This window comes from Aotus nancymaae, unplaced genomic scaffold (assembly GCF_030222135.1).
Source record: "Aotus nancymaae isolate 86718 unplaced genomic scaffold, 86718_ANA_hifiasm-v0.15.2.pri h1tg000077l, whole genome shotgun sequence".
Lineage (NCBI taxonomy): Eukaryota > Metazoa > Chordata > Mammalia > Primates > Aotidae > Aotus > Aotus nancymaae.
In genome coordinates, this window is record NW_026988492.1 from 19,155,432 (window position 1) to 19,179,366 (window position 23,935).

General features: G+C 44.2%; 1 protein-coding gene across 1 annotated transcript in view; it reads left to right on the top strand.

Annotated features, from left to right (window-relative positions):
* The first annotated feature begins 262 nt into the window (after window positions 1-262).
* NMT2 (N-myristoyltransferase 2) overlaps window positions 263-23,935 on the top strand; it is a 61,921-nt gene continuing 38,248 nt past the window's right edge. Inside the window, exon 1 of the mRNA XM_021675682.2 lies at window positions 263-372. Within this exon, the coding sequence (XP_021531357.1) occupies window positions 263-372 (110 nt within the window). The remainder of the gene's footprint in view (window positions 373-23,935) is intronic.

Here is a 23,935-nt window from a genome sequence, read left to right on the forward strand (position 1 = left end):
GGGTTACAGAGCGGGATTGAAGCCGGTGGGACGGAGAGAGGCGGGACTGGATGGGGAGGGGCCGGGGAAGTGGGCGGGGTTAGAGAGCGGGATTGACGCCCTCGGGGCAGGGCGGGGCCGGCGGGCGGGGCGGGGCGGGGCGCGGCGCCCGGGCTCAGACTCGGAGCAGGACGGCGGGCGGCACTAGAGGGAGCTGCGGCCGCGCCCGCCCAGCCGCGCCGGCCCAGCCGGGAGCGCCGCCTCCCCAGTCAGCGCCGCCGCTATGGCGGAGGACAGCGAGTCTGCGGCCAGCCAGCAGAGCCTGGAACTGGACGACCAGGACACGTGCGGGATAGACGGGGACAATGAGGAGGAGACGGAGCACGCCAAAGGGTAGGGGCGGCGCGCGGGCGCAGTGGGCGAGACAGGGCGGGGACCGCACGCGCCAGGGGCTCCCGCTCGGGTGCCGGCTCCCGGGACCGGGGGCCTCTCGGCTGCTCCGTCCCGCGATGGCTTCGCAGCGGCGCAGAGCCCATGGTGAGGTCCGAGGCGCGCGGCTCCGGAAGAGGACAGTGTGTGGGGAGGCGAGGCCCGTGGTGGGCGGGGAGGCTGGGGCCCGCGCGGGGATGGGAGAAGCGACTGTCACCTGCCGCGCGCCCCCGGCCGGCCTCGCCCATCCCCGCTGGCAGCCTGGCCCCGGAGGCGCGTGCTACCTCGCCCGAGGGTTGCACTGATGGGCGCCGAGGAGAGGCGCGCCGCCCTTCCCTTTGTGGCAGACGCAGCCTGGGGTAGGAGGTCGCCCTCCTCTGCCCCCTGCCATCCTTGTTAAGTCCCTTCAGACTCCCTCTCCGCAGCCGCCACCCGAAAAGAATGGGCAAACGTGAGGGTGGAGCGGCATGGAGGTGCCCCTGGTGGTGTCTGAGCAGCCAGCGGCGAACTGCGCAAAGTTCTGCCTCCTCGGCCGGGTCGAAGGCGCCGAGGGGATCCTGGGCCCGGCCCCTGCTGGGGACACTGCGCTTTGCACCGCCTCGGGTGTCCCTAGAGCTCTTCAGAGCAGGGCCGACCCCCTGAACCCGGCTCTCGCTGACCTGGCCGCATCCAGTTTGGAAAGCTGGTGTTTGATCTCCAAAACTCAATTCACCAGTCCTTTTCACACTTGATTGGGTTTCTTAATCCTTTGCATTTGCCCCCTTTCTCCCCTGCTGACTTGATTTGCTCTTCTGTTAGAGAAAAGATTGCTTCAGGTGAAGGCCGGTGCTGATGCTCTTTTTAGGGGAAGGGGGTCATTTTAAATAAAAACTGGTGTCCTTTTAAAGTGGTGTTTGCATTACCCTTTTACCCTATTGGATTCAAACTATGCACTGGCCCAGAGCGGTTCTTGCTTACCCCCTTAGAAGTGAGATTTTTCGAGCCATGGTGAGTGATGGAGAAGTGGGTCAGCTTAAAAAACATGATAGGGAGGCCTGAGTCCCAGATGGCTTAGTTCATGGAGAGATTCTTGAAATGATTGATGTTTGAAAGTATAAATCCCTTGCATTCTACTTGTGTACTTTAAGATTTATTAAATATTAAAGAAAGGGACTTTTTACTGACCTCTAATTCATTATAAAATAGTCACAAGTCTATAATCCCAGCACTTTGGGAGGCCGAGGCGGGTGGATCACGAGGTCAAGAAATCGAGGCCATCCTGGTCAACATGGTGAAACCTCGTCTCTACTAAAAAATACAAAAATTAGCTGGGCATGGTGGCTCACGCCTGTAATCCCAGCTACTCAAGAGGTTGAGGCAGGAGAATTGCTTGAACCCAGGAGGCGGAAGTTGCGGTGAGCCAAGATCGCGCCATTGCACTCCAGCCTGGGTAACAAGAGCGAAACTCCATCTCAACTAAAAAAAAAAAAAAAAAAAAAAAAAAAAAAAAAAAAAATAGTCACAAGAAATCAAGGAAAAGAAAAACTGACTATGTGTATCTCCCATTTCCAAGTTTTTCTTTTTTTGCCGTGAATACTTAAGTGGCGGCCGCAAGAAAGGAATGTTCGAGTCTAGAATATTTTGTTTTAAAGAGGGAGGAAAGGAAATTGGACAGAAATCTGAACCTGAGTTCTGTTTGTGCAGCGATAGAAATTTGCTTGTGATAGACAGCTAAATACAAATATGTTTTGAAACAGTAGTTCTAGTGCCAGAAATGGGCCCTGGTGCAGATGCAAGCTGATGGATTAACTTCAGTACCTATGTTATCTTTCTGCAGAGACCCTGGACAAGTTTTCTCTACTGTAATTTCTGTTTACTATTACTCCTTTGATTGATACTCTAGCTTCGGGGCTTGATTGGGACTTCTTTGCTGACACTGTTGCGAATGTTCGTGGTACAAAGAATTCCTCATCTCTGTGCCCAATGATCTGAACCTGTCCCCTGACACCTTTCAAGAAGCTAAATAAAGTTCCCAGAGTAGCACCCAGAGCCATCTGTGCTGCCTTCAGGAGTTTTCAGTTTTGTCTATTAGCACATTCATTATATATTAGCAAGGTTAATCAAAATTTAGAGATGCCCCATGGACTGAAATGTTTTAACCAAGAGCAGATAACATGTTAATAGCTCCTAGTGAGAAAAGATTGACATAATGGTTATATTGTACTCTATTTAAATGTAAGGAGATTAAGAAAACTCCCAATGACTGCTCTTGCTGGATTGCCTTTTTGGATTTGAATTTAGACAATGTGTGCCAAGTTTGGGGGAGTAATTGTGTTTTATTTGGCTCTTGTACTGATGATATCGCAGTACAAACCTAGGTTTTCTTTAAGTAGCTCAACTTTGGAAATGTTAAAATTTGAAAGACTCTTTCTCTACTTGGCCTCTTCATTCCCATCAGTTTAAATAAATAACAAATAATGAGCCTTTGGATGAATCAGTAGGAACATGTTTCACCTTTTAAAGGCAGTTTGTCAATTTGAGGCCACCAGGCAGCAGCCAGTGCAGAGTGGTATTTACTGAATAGTACCCTTGTGACCTGAAAGGATTCATTTACCCCACCACTCAGCATAATGTATTTATTAGTCGTTTTAGACATACTAAGTTGAAACTAGAGCCTCAAATAACAGCAAAATACCTAATTAGAGTCCTGTTTTGTACCAAAATGTGTGTAAATATGCAGAACGGCATATGCTTTTCTTTTATTATGGAATTTTCTTCACGGACTAAAAAGGGTATTTCATTTTATAGACAATGCTGAGAGTCTGTGAATGAAATATAAGATGTTTTATGTTTAATTAAAAGCAATGGCATAATTATTATAAAACACTTGAATCTCGCTGTGTTTAATCTTGTTTTTCGTGGAAAATGTACTCTTTTTTTTGAGATGGAGTCTCGCTCTGTCACCCAGACTGGAGTGCAGTGGTGCCATCTCAGCTCACTGCAACCTTCGCCTCCTGGGTTCAAGTGATTCTCCTGCCTCAGCCTCCCAAGTAGCTGGGATTACAGGCACGTGCCACCACACTCAACTAATTTTTGTATAATTAGTAGAGATGGGGTTTCACCATGTTGGCTAGGCTGGTCTCGAACTCCTGACCTCAAGTGATGCGCCCGCCTTGCCGTCCTAGAGTGCTGGAATTACAGGTGTGAGCTACTACCCCCGGCCTGTAGGATGAATTTGCTAGGAGCTTTCACGGTTGGATCTGAGGTTAGGATGCTCAAGGATCTTTAATACTTCCCTGATTTTGCTGTGTTCTTGCCTTCTGTTACTTTCTTCTGAAGGGCTTCAGGGAAACCACTGAGGACAGGGCAAATCGTTGAATCATTTAAAACCTACTTTCTTCTTCTCGCTGTCCTTTTGATGTACGGCCGCTCCATTTATGAAATACATTTGGTCTTGGTCATGGTCTCTTGCTGAGCTAATGTTATTGTCCATTGTTGGAGACAGAGTTAAATATAATTGGTGTTTTGGTAACAAAACCACATCTCTCCCCTTGCTTTACCAACATTGACTTCCAGAGTGCATACTTCTAGTCAAAGAGATGTTTCTCATAGCTTTCCATTAAGAGAGTTTTTCCCTCAATATTCACTGGAAGCAGCTACTAAGAAGATTTATACAAGAACCAAAATAAACATAGATGAGTATGTCTTTGTTGGCAAATATGGGACTAAGTTAGTCGCTGGAGTAGACATGAAATAGTTTTAGTATTTAAGAGTTAAGACGTTTTTAAGAGTTCTTTTTTTTTTTTTTTAAGAAAGATTGAAGATCTGGTATTGGACTAAGATGAAACTTTGGAATTCTGTTCACAAAGAACATAACCTGTCTTTTACCACCCCCAATTTAGGGGAAAAAAAGTGGAAGTTCTTCTTTGGGGACTGTGTTGTTTTATCTGACTATCTATTGTTGAAATTAAGTTGGGAACTGCCCCTTAGCTGTATGGTATCTGTGGGAAAACACAGAAACATATTATGACTTGCAATAGATTTTTCTGATGGAAAATTTAGGGATAACTCAAAGCTGCCCTTTCTGAAATTTGATCTCTTATCAACTGTATACATCTAAATGGAAAAATGGATTAACAACAGTCTTTGCCTGAGGGATCTCCTCAACTCAAGAACTATAGTTTGAAATGATCAAATATCTGCTAAGACTTGCATCTGAATGGGTGACGTCACCCTTTGGCCCAAAATAAACTTTTTCCAGGGTTGTCTAAATATGGGACACATACTTTGCCATCTTTGTTTATTAGCACAAATGTACAGTGTACATCTTTACTAGTTAAAACTGCTTTATTTTAATTGAACCAAGTTCTACTCCAAGGTCAAGAAATTGACTGATTTGTTATTTCATTTGAAAACATGTTAATGACTTTTATTTGTGATAAGAGAAAAATATGCTTATTCAGAAATCAAACAATAGGGCCAGGTGTGGTGGCTCATGTCTGTCATCCCAGTGCTTTGAGAGGCCAAGGATTGCTTAAGGCCAAGAATTCAAGATCAGCCTGGGCAACACAGCAAGACCCTGTCTCTACAAAATAAAGTATGAGCTACACATGGTGATGCATGCCTGTAGTTCCACCTACTTGGGAGGCTGAGATGGGAGGATCGCTTTAGCCCAGCGAGCTGTGATTGTACTACTGTACTCCTCCAGCCTGGGCAACAGAATGAGACTCTGTCTAAAAATATACATACATATATATCATATGTAAATATCAAATATATAGATATATAAATATCAAATTACATAGAGATATACAATATCAAATATATAGAGATAGAGATAATATCAAACATAGATATGTCAAATATATATGAATATAAAGAGGTAAATATATATATGTATATATATAAAACAGTAAGGTATATAAGGTAGAGTGAAAGCCCCTGGTCATCTAACTTCCTAGAGATGCAACCACTGACAGTTTAACTCATATTTTAATATGTGTTGTGTGTTTAGCATCGCTGGGATCTTACTGTACCTGGGTGTGTTTGTTACCAGGTATCTTTCTCTGATACTTAGTGTACTTAGTGTTGTCTGCTGGAACTTTCTGGGGTGATAGTAAACTAGTTGGACAGTCGTCAGCACATGGAGCACTTGAAATGCGGCAGGTGTGACTGAAGAGCTGAATGCTTTATTTTATTTGAGTTGATTTAAACTTAAATAGCCCCATGTGACTAGTGCCTATCATACTGGACAGTTCAGATCATATTCAGTCTTTGAATTTTGTTTAAAAGCTTTCTTGGTACTCAAAATATTTCTGTATTTTATTTCCTGCCTTTGGCAGAATATGTCTAGTTTTCATTTTTTATTTTTCTTCTGTGGATTATCTGTACCCTTTTTTTTTTGAAATAAGATCTCACTCTGTCGCCTGGGCTGGAGTGCAGTGGCATGATCTCAGCTCATTATAGCCTTGACCTCCTGGACTCAAGTGATCCTCTACCTCATCCTCTCAAGTAGCTGGGACTGCAGGCATGCACCACCACACCCGGCTAATTTTTGTGTTTTTGTAGATGCAGGGTCTCACTATGTTGTCTAGGCTGGTCTCGAACTCCTGAGCTCAAGTAATCCACGCGCCTCGGCCTCCCAAAGTGCTGAGACTACATGTGTGAGCCACCGTACCTGGCGATCTGTACATTTTCAACAAGCATGTTTTCATCCATATTTCTTTATCCATATCAAAAAATTAACCACTCTTTCAAACATTCTACCATTTCACAAGACAAAAATATGTAGGGTATTTTGACTTCTTTTCATTTCCCAGTTTTTATTGAAATAACCTGGAATTGTAATTCTTTTTCCCTTGTTTCACTAGAGACTTTTTTCTTAACCATTATATGATATTTCCCATCCCTGTTATCAAAAACATTTTAGACTTTTCTGACGGCTTTACTGTTTTTATAGGTTTCCGTTGTTTCTTATAAAACATATCTTCTTGGCCTGGCGGAGTAGCTGACGCCTGTAATCCCAGCACTTTGGGAGGCCGAGGTGGGCGGATCACCTGAGGTCAGGAGTTCGAGACCAGCCTGGGAAACATGCTGAAATCCCATTTCTACTAAAAATACAGAAAAAATTAGCCGAGTGTGGTGGCGGGCACATGTATGTAATCCCAGCTACTTGGGAGGCTGAGGCAGGAGAATCTCTTGAACCCAGGAGATGAAAGTTGCAGTGAGCTGAGGTGGCACCATTGCACTGCAGCCTAGGTGACAGAGCAAGACTCTGTCTCAAAAAATAAAAAAATAAAACACATCTTCTCTTTTTCTTCTTTAAGAGCATGCTCATAGGATTTTTTTTCTTAGAGTGTGTGGATGATATATTTTGAGTTCTTCCGTGTCTGAAAATGCCATTCTTTTCCCTCCCATATAATGCATAGTCTGGGTGTGCACGTGACTCAGTGATAACAATTGTTTTCCTTTAAACTCCATAAACATTGTTTTAAATCTTCCAGCATTTACTGGTACAGATGTTTCTTTTTTTGTTTTGTTTTTGTTTTTTGAGGCAGAGTCTCACTCTGTTACCCAGGCTGGAGTGCAGTGGCACGATCTCAGCTCACTGCAACCTCTGCCTCTTGGGTTCAAGCGATTCTCCTGCCTCAGCCTCCTGAGTAGCTGGGACTATAGGTGCACATGACCACACCCAGCTAATTTTTGTATTTTTAGTAGAGGCGGGGTTTTGCCATGTTGGCCAGGCTGGTCTCAAACTCCTGCCCTTGACCTCAGGTGATCCACTTGCCTCAGTCCCCCAAAGTGCTGGGAATACAGACGTGAGCCACTGTGCCTGGCCAGATGCTGTTTTCTCTACCAATCTGCTTCTCTTTCTTTTATAGGTAACCTTATTCTTTTTGTCTGTTTTAACTTGTTTTCAGTCTAGAAGCTTCTGGGATTTTATCCCTGTTCTTCTGTGACCAAAAGGGTTTCCATGTCCTTTGACATGTAGGATCACCTTTCCCTATATTTTTATTTTTATTTTTTGAGACAGAATCTCACTCTATCGTCCAGGCTGGAGTGCAGTGGTGCGGCTCACTACAGTCTCCACCTCCTGGGTTCAAGTGATTCTCTTGCCTCAGTCTCCTGAGTAGCCATGATTACAGGCGCACACCATCACACCCAGCTAATTTTTGTATTTTTAGTAGAGACAGGGCTTCACCATATTTACCAGGCTGGTCTCGAACTCCTGACCTCGATGATCCGCCCACCTCGGCCTCCCAAAGTGCTGGGATTATAGGTGTGAGCCACCGCACCTGGCACCTTTCCTTTAATATCTGAACGAAATGGCCCGAGCTAATACATGTTCATGGGGTTTCTCAGGGTCTTAAGTTTTCATGGTTCTCAAGCACATCCACACTGTAGCCACCTTGCCCATCGCTGGGCTCCTCATGCCTCTGTGTCCTTAGCATGCTCTTTTTCTTCAACGTTTGACCTTGGGTGGAACTCGGTTATCTTCAGTTCTGTCTCTCTCACCACCCTCCTCCCAGGAATCACTAAAATCCAGCTATCGTGCACACTGTTTGCTGAAGCGTTTGTGGCTAATGGGGTGGGAGGGAAGTCTGATTATAGTGTAGGGCAGAAAACACCTTCGAATTCAGCGTCAGACATCCTTGTTCACCAAAAGGAATTTGTTACTGCCCCTGCCTCTCTGTGGTCATGACTTTCTCTGCTTCTGAGAGCATCTCCTGATCTTTCTTTTCCTCTTCTCTAAATCAAGGTCAGCCCACATGTCGTTTCTTTCATGATGCCTTCTGCAGTCACTATGACCGAAGGTGCTGACCCCTGCCAGAGGCCCTGTAGCTCTTACTGAGTGTATCCTTACCCTGACATCTTTCCCACTTATTCCCACCCTCTCTCCCCAGGCTTCTGCTTGGGCAGACCCTCGTTCTCCTGCTCCAAGCTGTGGCTCCTAGAGGTGAGTGGCTTGTCCACAGTCACAAATGGGGAACATGGGTCTTTGCGTCTGTTGCTCAATGTGTGTGTAACATCTACCAACAAGCTCAAGTAAAGGGTTTTATTTTGCTGGGTGTGGTGGCTCATACCTGTAATCCCAGCACTTTGGGAGGCTGAGGTGGGTGCATCACCTGAGGTCAGGAGTTCAAGACCAGCATGGACTACATGGTGAAACCCTGTCACTACTAAAAATACAAAAATCAGTCCGATATGACGACGGATGCCTGTAATTCTGGCTACTCAGGAGGCTGAGACAGGAGAATCGCTTGAACCCGGGAGGCAGAGATCGCTTTATAAGCACAGACTGCAGTGAACCTGAGATCGCGCCACTGTTCTCCAGTGAGTCTGGACAACAGAGTGAGTTTCCATCTCCCCAAAAAAGGTTTTTATTTAAACATACAATAGGTTATCTCAAAATGAAGTATGGCTGGACTTTATTAGAATTAGACCCTAGAAAGTCAAGTACCCAAGGTCCATCTCTCTTTCTAACCTCTCTCCTTTTCTGTCTCCCTCTCTGTCACCTAGACTGCCCCCAGTATCTTTCCTTAGCTCAGATTCTCCAGAAAGGATATTACTAGTTTCTGGCCAAGAAAGGGGTTATCCAGGCATGATCTAGTCCACCGTGGTGGAGAATGGGAAGAGAGGGTAGGAGAGTATTGTGTGGTATCATATGGCCACCGAGGGCCACACCTTTGGTGGGATCTGTGGGCACAGGCAGTCTTTAGGGAAGGACATAGTGAACAGTGCTGGTACCTTGCTGGAACTGAATTGTGTATCCCTTCCAATTCCTATGTCGAAGCCTGAATCCCCAATGTAATGGTGTCTGGAGGTGCTCATGAGGGTGGAGCCCCCACGAATAGGATCAGTGTGTGCTTATAAAGTGATAAAGAATCCAGAGCTTTCTTTCTCTGCCAGAAAGAAGCCCTCACCAAAAACCTGACCCTGCTGGCACCCTGACCTTGGTAGACTTCCAGCTTCCAGAACTGTAAGAAATAAATGTCTGTTCTTTAATCAGTCTATCATATTCTATAATAGCAGCCTGAACTAAGACACACCTCAAAACATGTCTGTAGAACACAGCGTGTGTCTGCCTGTCTGCGGACAGGGGGATTGTTTGCATGGAGACAGCACTTTCGGTCTCTGGTCTTCGTGATATCTGGTACCTTGCACATGTTTGTAGCTTACTAAAGTCTTGCCGAATGGATTCCAATAGCTCTTAATTCCCATTGACAAATTCATTTCAAATTGTCTTTGTTTTATATGCATTAAAAATACGTGAATGCTTTTCTTTTTTTACTTCTCATTGAGTGGACTTTGGCTATAGAGTTTTTAGTTTTGTTATACTATATGGGGCCCAACATTTTTAAATAATAGCTAATTTTTTGAACTTTTGGCATATGCTTATATTTTTTTCTTTTTCTTTCTTTTTTTTTTTTTTGAGATGGAGTCTTGCTCTGTCACCCAGGCCGGAGTGTAGTGGCGCGATCTTGGCTCACTGCAACCTCCGCCTCCTGGGTTTAAGTGATTCTTCTGCCTCAGTCTTCCAAGTAGCTGGGATTACAGGCTCCCGCCACCATACCGGATAATTTTTGTATTTTTTAGTAGAGATGGGTTTTCACCATGCTGGCCAGACTGGTCTTGAACTCCTGACCTCAAGTGATCTGCCCTCCTTGGCCTCCCAAAATGCTGGGACTATAAGCTTGAGCCACTGCGCCCGGCTTTGTGTATTTTCCCTTGTTGACTCATTACAATAACAAATGAAGAGACTGAGGCTTATCGGTTTTCATAACTTATCCAGGCCATAACTCCAATTCAAACTTAGCTTTTGAGTCTATCTGACTGTTAATCTGTTTCTTTTCACTAAACTACAGTCCCATGGACCCTCAAAAAGAGCAATTTGATAATGTCTCAAGGTCTGTTTCTTTATAAGTCATAGATTGATTACCAACCTGAGCACCTTTGGAGCCAGAATTCACCAGTATATTAGGTCAATGGATTAATTTTTTTTTAAATCATACTTTTCTTTACTTAAAGAATATTGCAAATCAATAATTAGGAACTCCATTCTCACTAGTCCCTTAAAGGACGCCTTTTATTTTATACCATCAGTGTAATTAGTTACAAGGTGTTTTTTTTTTTTCTTTTTTGCTTCTTTCATGGCTGAATAATCTCTTTTCTGGCTGCCTCGCTTGTAGCCTCATACGTATCAGCACCCCTTTCTCTGGAGCCTCTGTCCCCTGCCCCCAGCATCACCGTCACTCAGAGTTCCATGAAGCCAGGCTCCTGTGAGAAGCGACATGGCCCACAGAATCTGTTTTTTTTTTACTTTCTTTCTTTCTTTTTTTTTTTTTTCATATATTCTGCTTATGTAGGGAATCTGGTTTTGTGTCTTCTGGGTGAAAGCACTGCCAGGTGGTACCCACTTCAGCCCACCTGGACACCAGTGCTGTGGCCTGTACCCAATCTACCCTCGATGGGTGGCTCTTTGTGGGTGCTTTGAGTAAGTTAGTGTCCTGTCATGCTTTCCCAGCCTTAGGAGAAAACCTGGTTGGAGTCAAGGACAGAATTGGGATTTCACCTTCACAGTTTCTGTTTTGTTTAGTGCACTTCTGTTCCTGGCTGAAACTCACACGCCCCGGGGAAATAGGGACTTCTTTATTCCCAGGGCTGTGTTCCCGCAGTGTTCCAGTTCATACAGTGCTTTCCCAGAGGAGGATGGGGATTCAGTTAATGTTAAGAATTTCCCATAGTTTTTTCCTTTAGGGTTTCTTTTTTTGGGAGGGCAGGGGGACATTTGTTCTCGTTCTTCATTACTTTAGGGTATTTATTAACATTTTAGGGAAACTAAAGAACCAGCGAAAGCAGAGTGCTTGTTTTGGTTGCCAGACGAAGTTTTTAAAAAATTATCTTTGCAAAGCCCCATTTTTAATGTAGAATGTTAGAATGAATCACTAAGCAAAAACTCCATGCCTTGATATATTCATATATACATCTTCCTAATCATAAATATTTACAAAAATGCAAATATAGGAGTCCCCCATATTAGTCCATTCTCATGCTGCTATAAGGACATACCTTAGACTGGGTAATTTTTATAAGAAAGAGGTTCAATTGACTTACGGTTCTGCATGGCTGGGGAGGCCTCAGGAAAATTACACTCATGGCAGAAGGGGAAGCAAACACATCGTTCTTCACAGGAGGGCAGGAGAGAGAAGAATGAGAGCAAGGCGGGTGAAAGCCCTTTATGAAACCATCAGATCTCATGAGAACTCACTATCATGAGTATGGCATGAGGGTATCCCCCATGATTCAGTTCCCTCCAGCCCGGTCCCTCCCATAACATGTAGGGATTATGGGAACTGCGATTCAATATGCGATTTGGGTGGGGACAAACTACGTCACCCCCCTTATCTGTGATTTTGCTTTCTGCAGTTTCAGTTACCTGGTCAACGTTGGTTCGAAAATATTTAATGGAAAATTCCAGAAACAATTCATAAGTTTTAAATTGCATACCCTTCTGAGTAGTGTGATGAAATCTGGGGCCATTCCGTCCTGTCCCGCCCTGGATGCAACTCCTCCCTTTGGCCAGCGTCCCCCGTGGCAGGTCACTTAGTAGCCGTCTCTGATCAGATTCACTGTCTTGGAATCACAGTGCTTGTGATCACATCACCCTTACTTTACTTCCTCATGGCCCCAAAGCGCAGGAGAAGTGGCACTGGCAATTTGGATACACCATAGAGAAGCCATAAAGTACTTTCTTAAGTGAAAAGGTGAAAGTTCTTAATGAGAAAAGAAGATCATATACTGTGGTTATAATAAGGAATCTTTGGGGCCAGGTGCAGTGGCTCATGCCTGTAATCCCAGCGTTTTGGGAGGCTGAGGTGGGAGGATCACTTGAGCCCAGGAGTTCGAGATCAGCCTGGGTAATATAGCAAGATCCCGTCTCTATAAAAAAATACAAAAATAGAAAAAATAAATTAGTCATGCATGATCGCACACGCTTATATTCCTAGCTACTCAGGAAGCTGAGGTGGGAGGATCGCTTGAGCCCAGGAGTTCAAGGCTGCAGTGAGCTATGACTGCACCACTGCACTTCAGCCTAGATGACAGAGTGAGACCCAGTCTCTTAAAAAAAGCAGCAAAAAATAATCTACCCATAAAACTGTGGAAAAGGATAAATACATTTGTGCATAGGCTGTGTAGTCTAGGAGTGGGCACCTCCTGGGAGACCTGGAACATCTTGCTGAGGATAAGGGGTACGACTGTATACTGTTTGTATTGATCTGTTGACATTTGAAAGCCCATGGATGTCTTTCAAGGTCATCACACAGCCTGCACCTGAGTCTGGGGAATTGGCTGGCCATCCCATCATGTGGTTCTACACAGAGTACCGTCATTTACTTCATCCTCCATTGCTGGAGCCTCATGGCCAAGGCTGCCAGTGACCCCCTGCTTCCATGGCGACACTGTTTGCTCTGGGCACCTGGAGGGCCCCACTCGTCCCTCCCGCTGGCTGGGATGTACGTACCCATGGTAGGAAATCACCCCAGAGCGCCTGTACCAAGCCAGCATCCTGGGGGCGGGGGAGAAGATAGAGGCAGGTGGCCCTGCAGTCATCTTAGAACACAACTTCCCCACTGAGGGATGCAGAGACCTTTTCACGAAAGATAAATGTGCTTGGGTTGTGAGCGGCTGCTATTTTAGGACTGGAGCCCACACAGCTCAACCTGTATACTAACTAATAAAACATCTGTGTGTTGCTTCAGCCTTAGAGACAGTTTCATGTGTTCATTATGTAATTTTTTGAACAAGTAATATGTCCTATTCAAAGGTCAGATATATGGTACAAAATTCAAAAGGCATCTAGAGGATGCAGTGAGGTTAAGTCTCATTCTCCCTGCACTGAATTTCTCCCCGACAGGCAGCTCCTGTTGCCGGCTCTTGGCGTGTCCTACCAGAGGTGGCAAGGATGGCGACATGTGCACACTCGTGCCTGCACAGGCCTTCAGCACAAATGGCAGCATGCCTCTTGATTTTTCGCTTACAGCATATCTCGGAAGTCATTATATATCAATATATACCTCAACTTCCTTTTAGTTTTGTTGTATTTTTTTAGAGATGGCTGGGGAGGGTCTCACTGTGTTACCCAAGCTGGTCTCAAACTCCTGGCATCAAGCAATCCTCTGGAGTTGCTGGGATTACAGGCAAGAGCCACCACGTTCAGCTCCAACCTCCTTTTTAAAAAGGCCGTGTATGGGTCCTTTCTACTCAGAGATCCCTCTCTCTTTATAGAGAGAGCTGTTTTTCTTTCTCTTCTCTTCTGACTATTAAACTTTCACTCCAAAAAATAAAAAAAGTGGGGGTGGGCAGCTGTATTTTATAGCATTGAATGGATGCACCATTACCTCTTTAATCTGCCCCGCTAGTAGACAGTCAGGTAGTTTTCAGTCTTTTGTGCTAGTGCCCAGGGCTGAAGTTAATATCCTTGTGTGTGTATTACCTCTCCACAATGTTTCCCAATGAATATTTAAAAATCTATCTCAGTTAAGTTTCAGGAAGGCGGTGTAGTGTGTTGAGATGAGTGTTAAACAAGGAACCAAGAAGCTTCCTTCACTAACCCTCACTTGGACTTTGGAGGTCACTTAACCCCTCTGAGGATGTGTCTTCATTGGTAAATCAAAAAAAAAAACTGCTTAAAAGGAGCCATTTGGCTTTAAAACTCATGATTTGACAAGTACGTACTTTGTCCACAGCTTGACCCCATCCTCAGGGATAACAGAAGGCTGGGGAAGGTTCTGAGAGGGAATAGCTCTGAGAAGACCACAGGCTTTATGCACCAGGGGCCCATCTGACTCCAGGGTTCTTGAGTTGACTTTTTGCTGTCACTTCCTAAAGATATGGGGAAAAGATACATTTTGGCAAAGGAGAAACCCCAGTCCTGCTTGTCGCAGCTTTAAGCCATCGTCTAGACACTGCCACTTGCTCCTTGTCTTGTAGACAACTTCTCAGAGCTCTGTGGTATGTCTCTGCTTTAAAAAAAAATTCTTTTTTCTTTACCATCCTGGAGTGGACCATGACCTCCGGCTCCCTTTTGGATCTAGGAGGTGCATTTCCTTTTGTGTTTGAGGACTCCAAGTTCACTTTCGTGATTCCTGGTAGAAAGTGCCATTTGTACAGCCTCACCAACTTGCCCTTGGCCTTTGACTTTGCTCATAGAAATTGTTTTCTCTGCCTCTCATCTCTGGCCTTTGCCCTTGGAAACGTATCACAGGCTCTTATCACAGCCCTCTGCCTTGGATCAAGCTATCTCGTGTCTATGTTTGAGTATTACAACTTTTTTTCTTTAAAACAGAGTCTCACTCTGTCACCCAGGCTGGAGTGCAATGGCATGATCTCAGCTCAGTGCAATCTCTGCCTCCCAGATTCAGGTGATTCTCCTCCCTCAGCCTCCCAAGTAGCTGGGATTACAGGCATGTGCCACCACACCCGGTGAATTTTTTATGTTTTTGGTAGAGATGGGGTTTCACCATGTTGGCCAGGCTGGTCTCAAACTACTGACCTCAAGTGGTCTGCCCGCCTCGGACTCCCAAAGTGCTGGGATTACAGGCATGAGCCACCGCGCCTGGTCAACTTTTTTTTTCTTTTTAAAACCATCTACAACTCTGCTCTTCTGAGCCACCAGTTTCCTTGAGGCTCTTAAGCCACAAATCTGTCCCTGTTTGTCTCTCAGATAGCTGAATAATTTGAATTTCATTTTATATATAATGAATTTCACTTTATTTCAATTATATATAATGAATTGAATTTCATTTTATTTCAATTATATATAATGATCTTAAAGATATGTAAATAACACATTTTTAAAGCATTTAAAAGATTTCTTCCTCTATTCTGATTTTGCGCTATCTACAAAGACAGGTCTTACTTCACACACTAGACTTCATGGGAGACGTGTTTCTGGCCAATGGGTGTTGTATGAAAGTTTTATTATAGTTTAACATTATCTCTTAGCGAAATTGGGCTTCTATGTGATGTAGACACCAAAGTTGTTTGATAATAATGAAATAATTATGAAAGGAGGAGGCTAATGAGATAGAACATACATTCCCACGTGTCCAATACAGTACAGGTTTAGAAGAACCAAAAACTTAGAACAACCCAGTATGTAAGAAGAGGGATTCGCTAGTAAAGCAGACCAGAAGCTAGCGAGGAAGGACTAGTCAACAGGACCAGAAGCTTGCAAAGGGGACCATCAAGATTCCTCTCCTCCAGGGACGCTTGTATTAAATTCCAGGGCTTATTGTTCGGTCATTGCCTAGAGCTAGGCACCCTGTAAATATTTAAATTATTGGCTAGTCTTACAGTCACCTTTATCCAAAGCTTTAGCCTCAATAGCTGAAGCCACCTGCCTGCTTGATGGATCTTTGATGATGGTCTCCGCCCCTCCCTGGCCATAAACTTCTGGGACAGCTCTGAGCTCTGAGCCTTCTTGGGCTTGTCCATGACGTACTGCTTTGCGCAGAGATGATGTTGCTTTGTAGATACTCCCTACATCAATCCCAAGAGGAGAAGAGGCACACTGAGTATGGGTTGAAGCTACCAAACCCATGATGGAGCTGAAATCCTACTTTAGATGAGGCTGTAATGCAGCCAGATGATGACAGCTAGAAGGCTGGCTTCCTGTTCTGGCCTCTGCATTACACTTGGGAAAAAAGAGTGAAGAAATTAATCCTGGAATTACACAAATGAGTCACTGACAAAAACAAACTCATTTCTGTGACTTCTTCAAACCCTGACCTGCAGGTGAAATCCATTATCGAATCTGATGGTCACATGGTTAACTTAGATAAGATGGGTGCTTCTGATCCAGGATGAGGACTAACTTTGGCCAGTACACCCTGATAACCTAAGTCAACCTTACCCGACTTCCCCAGCTGCGGGTGTGAATTCTTTTCCAGCAGCAGGCAGTGTGTGCACATTTGGGTTACCTTTGTTTTTTATCAACTGCACCAAAAACTCCTATTTTTTTTCTGTCTAGTGAAATGTTTTGGGATTCCAACCAGAACACCAGGCTATGTGCACACATGTAACACAAAGATCTATTACAATTCCATAAAATAGGTGAATCAAAAAATGTCCAAAGATCACAATTAGGCAGTTTACAAAAGAAGACCTAAAAATTGCCAGTAATTATTTGAAAAATGGTCAACCCAAGGAAGTACATAAATGTGAGACAGCATGGGGTAGTAATTATGTGGATTTTGGAGCTGGACTGTCTTGATTCAAGTCCTGGCTCTGCTGATTAGCCACGTGACCTTCAGCAAGTTCTTAACCTCTCTATATCTCAGTTTCCTCATCTATAAGATGGGAGTAATAATAGCACTTACTTCTGAGTTTGACAGTTTATGAGGTTGATATCTGTGGGGTTCTTGGTACAGTGCCTGACATATAGTAAGTGTTGCAAAGTGCTACCTGTTGTGGTGATGATTATGATAGTGATGGTGATGATGGTGGTGATAACGATGCTGGAGGTAATGATGGTGATGATGGTGATGGTGGTGGTGGCGGTGATGATAGTGACGGTGATGATGATGGTGGTGGTGATGATGTGGTGATGATGATAGTGATGGTGATGATGATGTGGTGACGATGATGTGGTGATGGTGGTGGTGGTGGTGGTGGTGGTGGTGATATGGTGGTGACGATATTGTGGTGACGATGATGTGGTGATAATGGTGGTGGTGATGATGATGGTGGTGGTGATGATGTGGCGGTGATGATGGCAGTAGTGATGGTGGTGATGGCAATGGTAGTGGCAGTGGTGGTGCTGATGGTGATGATAATGGTGACGATGGTAGTAATGATATGATGGTGGTGGTGGTGATGGCGGTGGTGTGATAGTGATGGTGATGACAGTGGTGTGATGTGACGGTGATGGTGATAATGGTGGCAGTGATGGTGATGACAATGGTAGTGGCGATGGTGGTGATGATGATAATGGTGATAATGGTAGTAATGATATGATGGTGATGATGATGATGATGATGATAATGTTGATGGTGATGATGATGGTGGTAGTGGTGATAATAGTGATGGTGACGATGATGGTGGTAATGATAGTGGTGATGATGGTGGTAATGATGGTGATGATGATGGTGGCAGTGATGGTAGTGCTGATAGTGATGATAATGGTGATGATGGTAGTAATGATATGATGATGATGATGGCGATGATGGCGGTAGTGGTGGGATGATAGTGATGGTGCTAATGATGTGGTGATGAAGCAGGAATGGCAGGAACAAACCTCTCAAACACCTAACTGAGGAAGGAAGTGGCATTTATCTGGCTGGGAGCTGCGGGGGGCTACAGCCTCATTCACTGAGCTCCCCAAGCTGCAGCTTCTCTCCCCTTTTTTAGGCTTACTACACTAAAGGGGAAACTGAGGTGGAACTATGTCATTGTCCATTCGCTGGACGTCTGACCTTACAATCTTTTGGCTTCATTGTTGTGCTAATTCATATGCAGTGTAAGCGTGGACCAGCAGGGGAGGGGGCTTGCAGCGACGAGACAAAAGGAACAAGCTGTTTGTTGGCAGAGATGTTTCCTGGTCCAAGGAGAAGTGGGGGCGTGACCCAGTGCCGGACTCCAGCCGGTGGGGATAACATTCATTTGCAGCTCTTTCAAGGTTAACAGATAGCAGAGATGCTGGGAACTAAAGAGGGAGTCATTTTCCCAGCTCTTTGGTATTTTATTTCATTTTTTTTTCTTCTTCACCCTCCTTCCCATCTGGAAGCAGGGGAGGGAGGAGGTGAAATAGAAGGAGGCGAGGGGGTCTCCCCTCTCAGTGATGGTGATGATGGTGATGGTGATCATGGTGGCAGTGATGGCAATGGTAGTGGCGATGGCGGTGACGGTGGTGATGATGATAATGGTGATGATGGTAGTAATGATGTGATGACGGTGATGATAACGGTGGTGGCGGCAGTGGCGACAGCAATGCCAGACTGCTCTACAAAGTGGTTGTTTCAGTTTACATTTTACCAACAGCATGAGTGTTCCCTTTCCTCACATTCTTCTGATATTCTTAGACTTTAAAATGTTTGCCAAATCAGTGGGCAAAGTTGAGCATGTTTTCATAAGCTTATTGGCTGTTAAGGCTGCCTCTTTTGTGAAGTGCTTATTCATATCCTCAGCCCATTCTTCTGTCAGTCTTCTGTCTTTTTCTTATTGATTTTTTTTATTGATTTCTCATTCATCTAGCAAATACTTATTGAGGATCTTTTATATGTAAGACACTATTTTAGGTGCCAGGGATACAATGAAAAACACTGGTTTATGGATCTTATGTTCTAGTTAGAGACAAATAATACGATTCCAGCTAGCAATAAGTTGTATTTTAAAAATTAGAGCAGTACAATCATAATAATAGCTGGCTTATGCTGAATGATCTCTGTGTGCCAGCTACTGTGCTAAATTCTTACATGTATGAACTCATTTTATCCTCACATTTTTTCTAATACTATTTATTTATTTGAGACAGGGTCTTACTCTGTTGCCCAGGCTGAGTGTAGTAGCATAATCACAGCTTACTGCAGCCTCAAATTCCTGGGCTCAAGTGATTCTCCCACCTCAGCCTCCCAAGTAGCTGGGACCAGAGGCACGCACCACCCTCCCCAGCCAATTTTTTATTTTTTGTAAAGATGAGGTCTTGCTATGTTGCTCAGGCTGGTCTCGAACCCTGCCTTGTTCTCCCAAAGTGCTGGTATTACAGACAGGAGCCACCACGCCTGGCCTAATACTGTTTATTGAAAACATCATCCTTTTACAGCTACAGAAACTGAAGCACAGAGGGGTTAAGTACTAAACTCAAAGTCATACAGCTAGGAACTTGTGGATTCAGAATTAAACCCAGGTAGTCAAACTCTAGCTAATGCCTGCAGTCCTGGCCAGAATATAAGACAGCCTTTCTATACCATCCTAGAGATTAAATGTGAAGGAGAAAAGAGCTTTGTATATATTCTGGCTGGTAATACTTTCTCATTTGTGTTATAAATGCCTAACATTATCCTGTAATGTAAATTTTTTTGTAATCACTTTATCATGAAATGTTTAACTTTGGTGTAGTCAAAAGTTGTTATCTTTTATGGTTTGTGCTTTTGAGTCCTTGTTGGAGTGATTATTTTCTTTACTGACATTATGAAGTTACCATTTAATTCTTTCACTTATTCATTTGAAAGATGTTTACTTGAGCATCTGCTATATGTCAGACACTGTTCTAGGCTCTAGAAAGATGTGAACTAAACGGACAAACATCACTGCCTTCAGTTTTAAGGTTTCATTTTCCAAGTTTGGGTCTTTCACTCATTTGGATTGTTTTTTTCATATTGGGGGATGTAGCAAACTAATTTTATTTTTCTGCATATGGGAATTCGGTTCTTCTGATGCTATGTATGAAAAAGCTTTTTTCACTACTGATTTATGGCGTGATCTTTATTATATTTCAAGTTTCTTTAGTATCATGGGTTGTTACTGATAACATCTGTTGCATTTCATGGACCTGCTTATCTGTTCTTCAGTTCTGTTGTATTTTAATGATGTTTTCCTTACAATGGTATTGTGACTATTATACACCATTTCAAAAATGGGTGAAAATACAAGGCAGAAGATTACAGTCAGCTATATTCCCACCATTTTCCATGCAGGAGCTTGGAAATCATAGGGGGAAATATTTGTAAAATAATTAGTCTCAAACTACTAATGTTTCTTCTATTTCACAGCGAAGGGGAGGGAGCTAAGTTATCTCTCTGGTGGTGCCTGATAAAAATCTAAAATCACTTTTTATCTTTGGAATTCACATACCAAAATTTGAGCTTCTTTGATGTCACTCTTTATTTATTTATTTGAGAGAGGATCTTTCTTTGTTGCTCAGCTGCAATTCAGTGGCACGATCATAGCTCACTGCAACTTTGACCTCCTGGGCTCAGGTGATCCTCCCTCCTCAGCCTCCCAGATAACTGGGATTACAGACACGTGTCACCATACCTGGCTAATTTTAATGTTTTTGTAGAGGTAGGGGTCTTTCTATGTTGCCTAGGCTGGTCTTGAACTTCTGGGATCAAGCAATCGTCCTTCCTTGGCTTCCCAAAATGCTGAGATTACGGGCGTGAGCCACAGTGCCCAGCCCGACGTCACCCTTTAATACTGATGTGTTAGCACATGTATACCTATGTAACAAACCTGCATGTTCTGCACATGTTCCCAAGAACTTAAAGTACAAGAAAAAAAAGAGATTGGTGTGTTAGTTACATTCGGCTGTGCTGCTGCAGTAAATAGACCCTAATATGTGATTGCACAACGCAGTGGAAGTTTTCCTGTCATCCACGTACCAGCCCTGGGCACACGTTCTGACAGATGGTGAGGGAGCTCTCCTTCATTGTCATCCAGGGTCCAGACTGCGCCATCGTGAGGCTCTGCCATCCTCGAGGGTCTCACCCATGTCTGCATCCAGTCGGCACAAAGGACAGAAAGGGCATAGAGAAGCCACCCACAAGAGTTTCTGAGCAGCAGGAAGCGACACACATCCCTCCCGCTGGCTGGAACTCAGTCAGTGGCCACACCTGGCCACAAGGCCACTGGGAAGTGCCGTCCAGCTGTGAGTCCAGAGGGAGGAACGATGGGTTTTGTGGGTATCATCCTGGACCACCTGTAAAGTGTTTCCATGGCTCTATTACATTGGCTGTCCCATTAAGTCTCGTCTGTAGTTTCCATGAATACTCTTGGAAGAGATTTGCTGCATGTGCTCGTTGAGTATTTGCCATTTCCATGGCTGAGAAGGAATGTAATCGTTTCCACTTGAGGTCTGAACGTGCCACTGATTCTCTCTAGATGAAGGCTAAAGCGTCTGGGCTTTCAGAGGTGGCAACACTGAGAGTCTTTTCTTTGTAAACCTTTCATGTGAAGCCCTGGGGAAGAGGGAGGTGGGACTTGTGTTCCTGAAGACCGAGGAATCTTTATAAAAGGGCCATGATACGCAGGGCTGAATTTCCCTGACTCGGTAATCAGCCTCAAGTACTGGGAGTCTGAATCAGTCTTTCTTCATTGGATTTCCAGGGAGAGCCTTCTCTTGGGCATGGATTTTCCTTCAGTATCTGGAAGCCCGCTCAGCACCTCTCCCACACAGGCATGATGGCGTCTCCTTCTGTCATGTGTGTCCCTCCAGTGTCCCTGGATTCCTGTGGGATGCAGACCCCTGGCTAAGCAGCCACTGCTGACTACTGATCTGCTCTGGCCATAACATCATCCTGTCACTCCCAGGGACAGGAGTATCACCTGTCAACACTTTTGTTTCATTTGATAAATTCACATACCATACCATTCACTGGTTTAAAGTGTACCATTCAGGCTGGACATGGTGGCTCGTGCCTGTAATCCCAACACTTTGTGAGGCTGAGGCGGGTAGATCACATGAGGTCAGGAGTTTGACATCAGCCTAGCCAACATGGTGAAACCCTGTCTCTACTAAAAATACAAAAATTAGCTGGATGTGGTGGCGCACACCTGTAATCCCAGATACTTGGGAGGCTGAGGCAGGAAAGTCACTTGAACCTAAGAGGCAGAGGTTGCAGTGAGCTGAGATGGCACCACTGCACTCCAGCCTGGGTGACAAAGTGAGAATGTCTCAAAAAATAAACAATAATAAAGCATACCATTCAGCGGCTTTTAGTATATTCGCAGAGTTGTGCACGCATCACTACAATCAATTTTAGAACATTTGCATCACCCTCAAAATAAACCCACATCCCATAATCATCATACCCAAACCCGCCATCTTCCCAGCCGCTGACCACCACTCACCTTCTGATTCTATGGATTTGCCCGTCAGTGCATTTTATAGACATAGAATTATGCAGTACGTAGTCCTTGGCAACTGGTGTCTTTCACTTAGTGTAGTGTTTTCAAGGTGCATGCAGTCATGTTGGGGCGTTCGTTGGTGCTTCATTTTTTTTTATTGCTGAATAATCCATCCTATAGATGGGCCACATTTCCTGTCTCCGTTCATCAGAGGATGGACGTCTGTGTTGTTTCCACTTTTTGGCTGTTAGAAATGCTGCTGCTATGAGTGTTTGTGAGCAAGTTTTTGTGTGGATGTAAGTTTTCACTTCTCTTGGTTATGTACTTACGAGTGTAATGGCTAGGTTATACAGGGAATCTGTGTTCAGTGTTTTGAGGAACTGTCAGCTGTTTTCCAAAGCAGCTGCCCCATTTTCCATTCCCATCAACAGTGGATGAGGGTTCCAGTGTCTCTCCGTCTTCGCTGACACTGACTAGTTCTTTTTTTTTTTTTTTTATTGCATTTTAGGTTTTGGGGTACATGTGAAAAACATGCAAGGTTGTTGCATAGGTGCATACGTGGCAGTGTGATTTGCTGCCTTCCTCCCCTTCACCCATATCTGGCATTTCTCCCCATGCTATCCCTCCCCAACTCCCCACCCCCCTGCTGTCCCCCCCACTCCCCCACAACCGACCCCCGTGTATAGTGCTCCCCTCCCTGTGTCCATGTGATCTCCTTGTTCAACACCCGCCTATGAGTGAGAACATGTGGTGTTTGATTTTGTGTTCTTGTGTCAGTTTGCTGAGAATGATGGTTTCCAGGTTCATCCATGTCCCTACAAAGGACGCGAACTCCTCGTTTTTAATGGCTGCATAATATTCCATGGTGTATATGTGCCACATTTTTCCTGTCCAGTCTATCATCGATGGGCATTTGGGTTGGTTCCAGGTCTTTGCTATTGTAAACTGTGCTGCTATGAACATTCGTGTGCATGTGTCCTTATAGTAGAACGATTTATAATCCTTTGGATATATGCCCAGTAATGGGATTGCTGGGTCAAATGGAATTTCTATTTCTAGGTCCTTGAGGAATCGCCACACTGTTTTCCACAATGGTTGAACTAATTTACACTCCCACCAACAGTGTAAAAGTGTTCCTATTTCTCCACATCCTCTCCAGCATCTGTTGTCTCCAGATTTTTTAATGATCGCCATTCTAACTGGTGTGAGATGGTATCTCAATGTAGTTTTGATTTGCATTTCTCTAATGGCCATTGACGATGAGCATTTTTTCATATGCTTGTTGGCCTCATGTATGTCTTCTTTTGTAAAGTATCTGTTCATATCCTTCGCCCACTTTTGAATGGGCTTGTTTGTTTTTTTCTTGTAAATCTTTTTTAGCTCGTTGTAAATTCTGGATATCAGCCCTTTGTCAGATGGGTAGGCTGCAAAAATTTTTTCCCATTCTGTTGGTTGCCGATTCACTCTATTGACTGTTTCTTTTGCTGTGCAGAAGCTGTGGAGTTTGATTAGGTCCCATTTGTCTATTTTGGCTTTTGTTGCCAATGCTTTTGGTGTTTTGGTCATGAAGTCCTTGCCGATTGTAACTGTCCTTATAGGTATCAAGCAGTGCACTGGTCGGCTCTTATTCTCAAATTCTTGTTTCCTTCTTGGCCTCTGGAAATGGAAAAGTAGCTCTTCCTCACTGAAGGGCTGGGAGGCT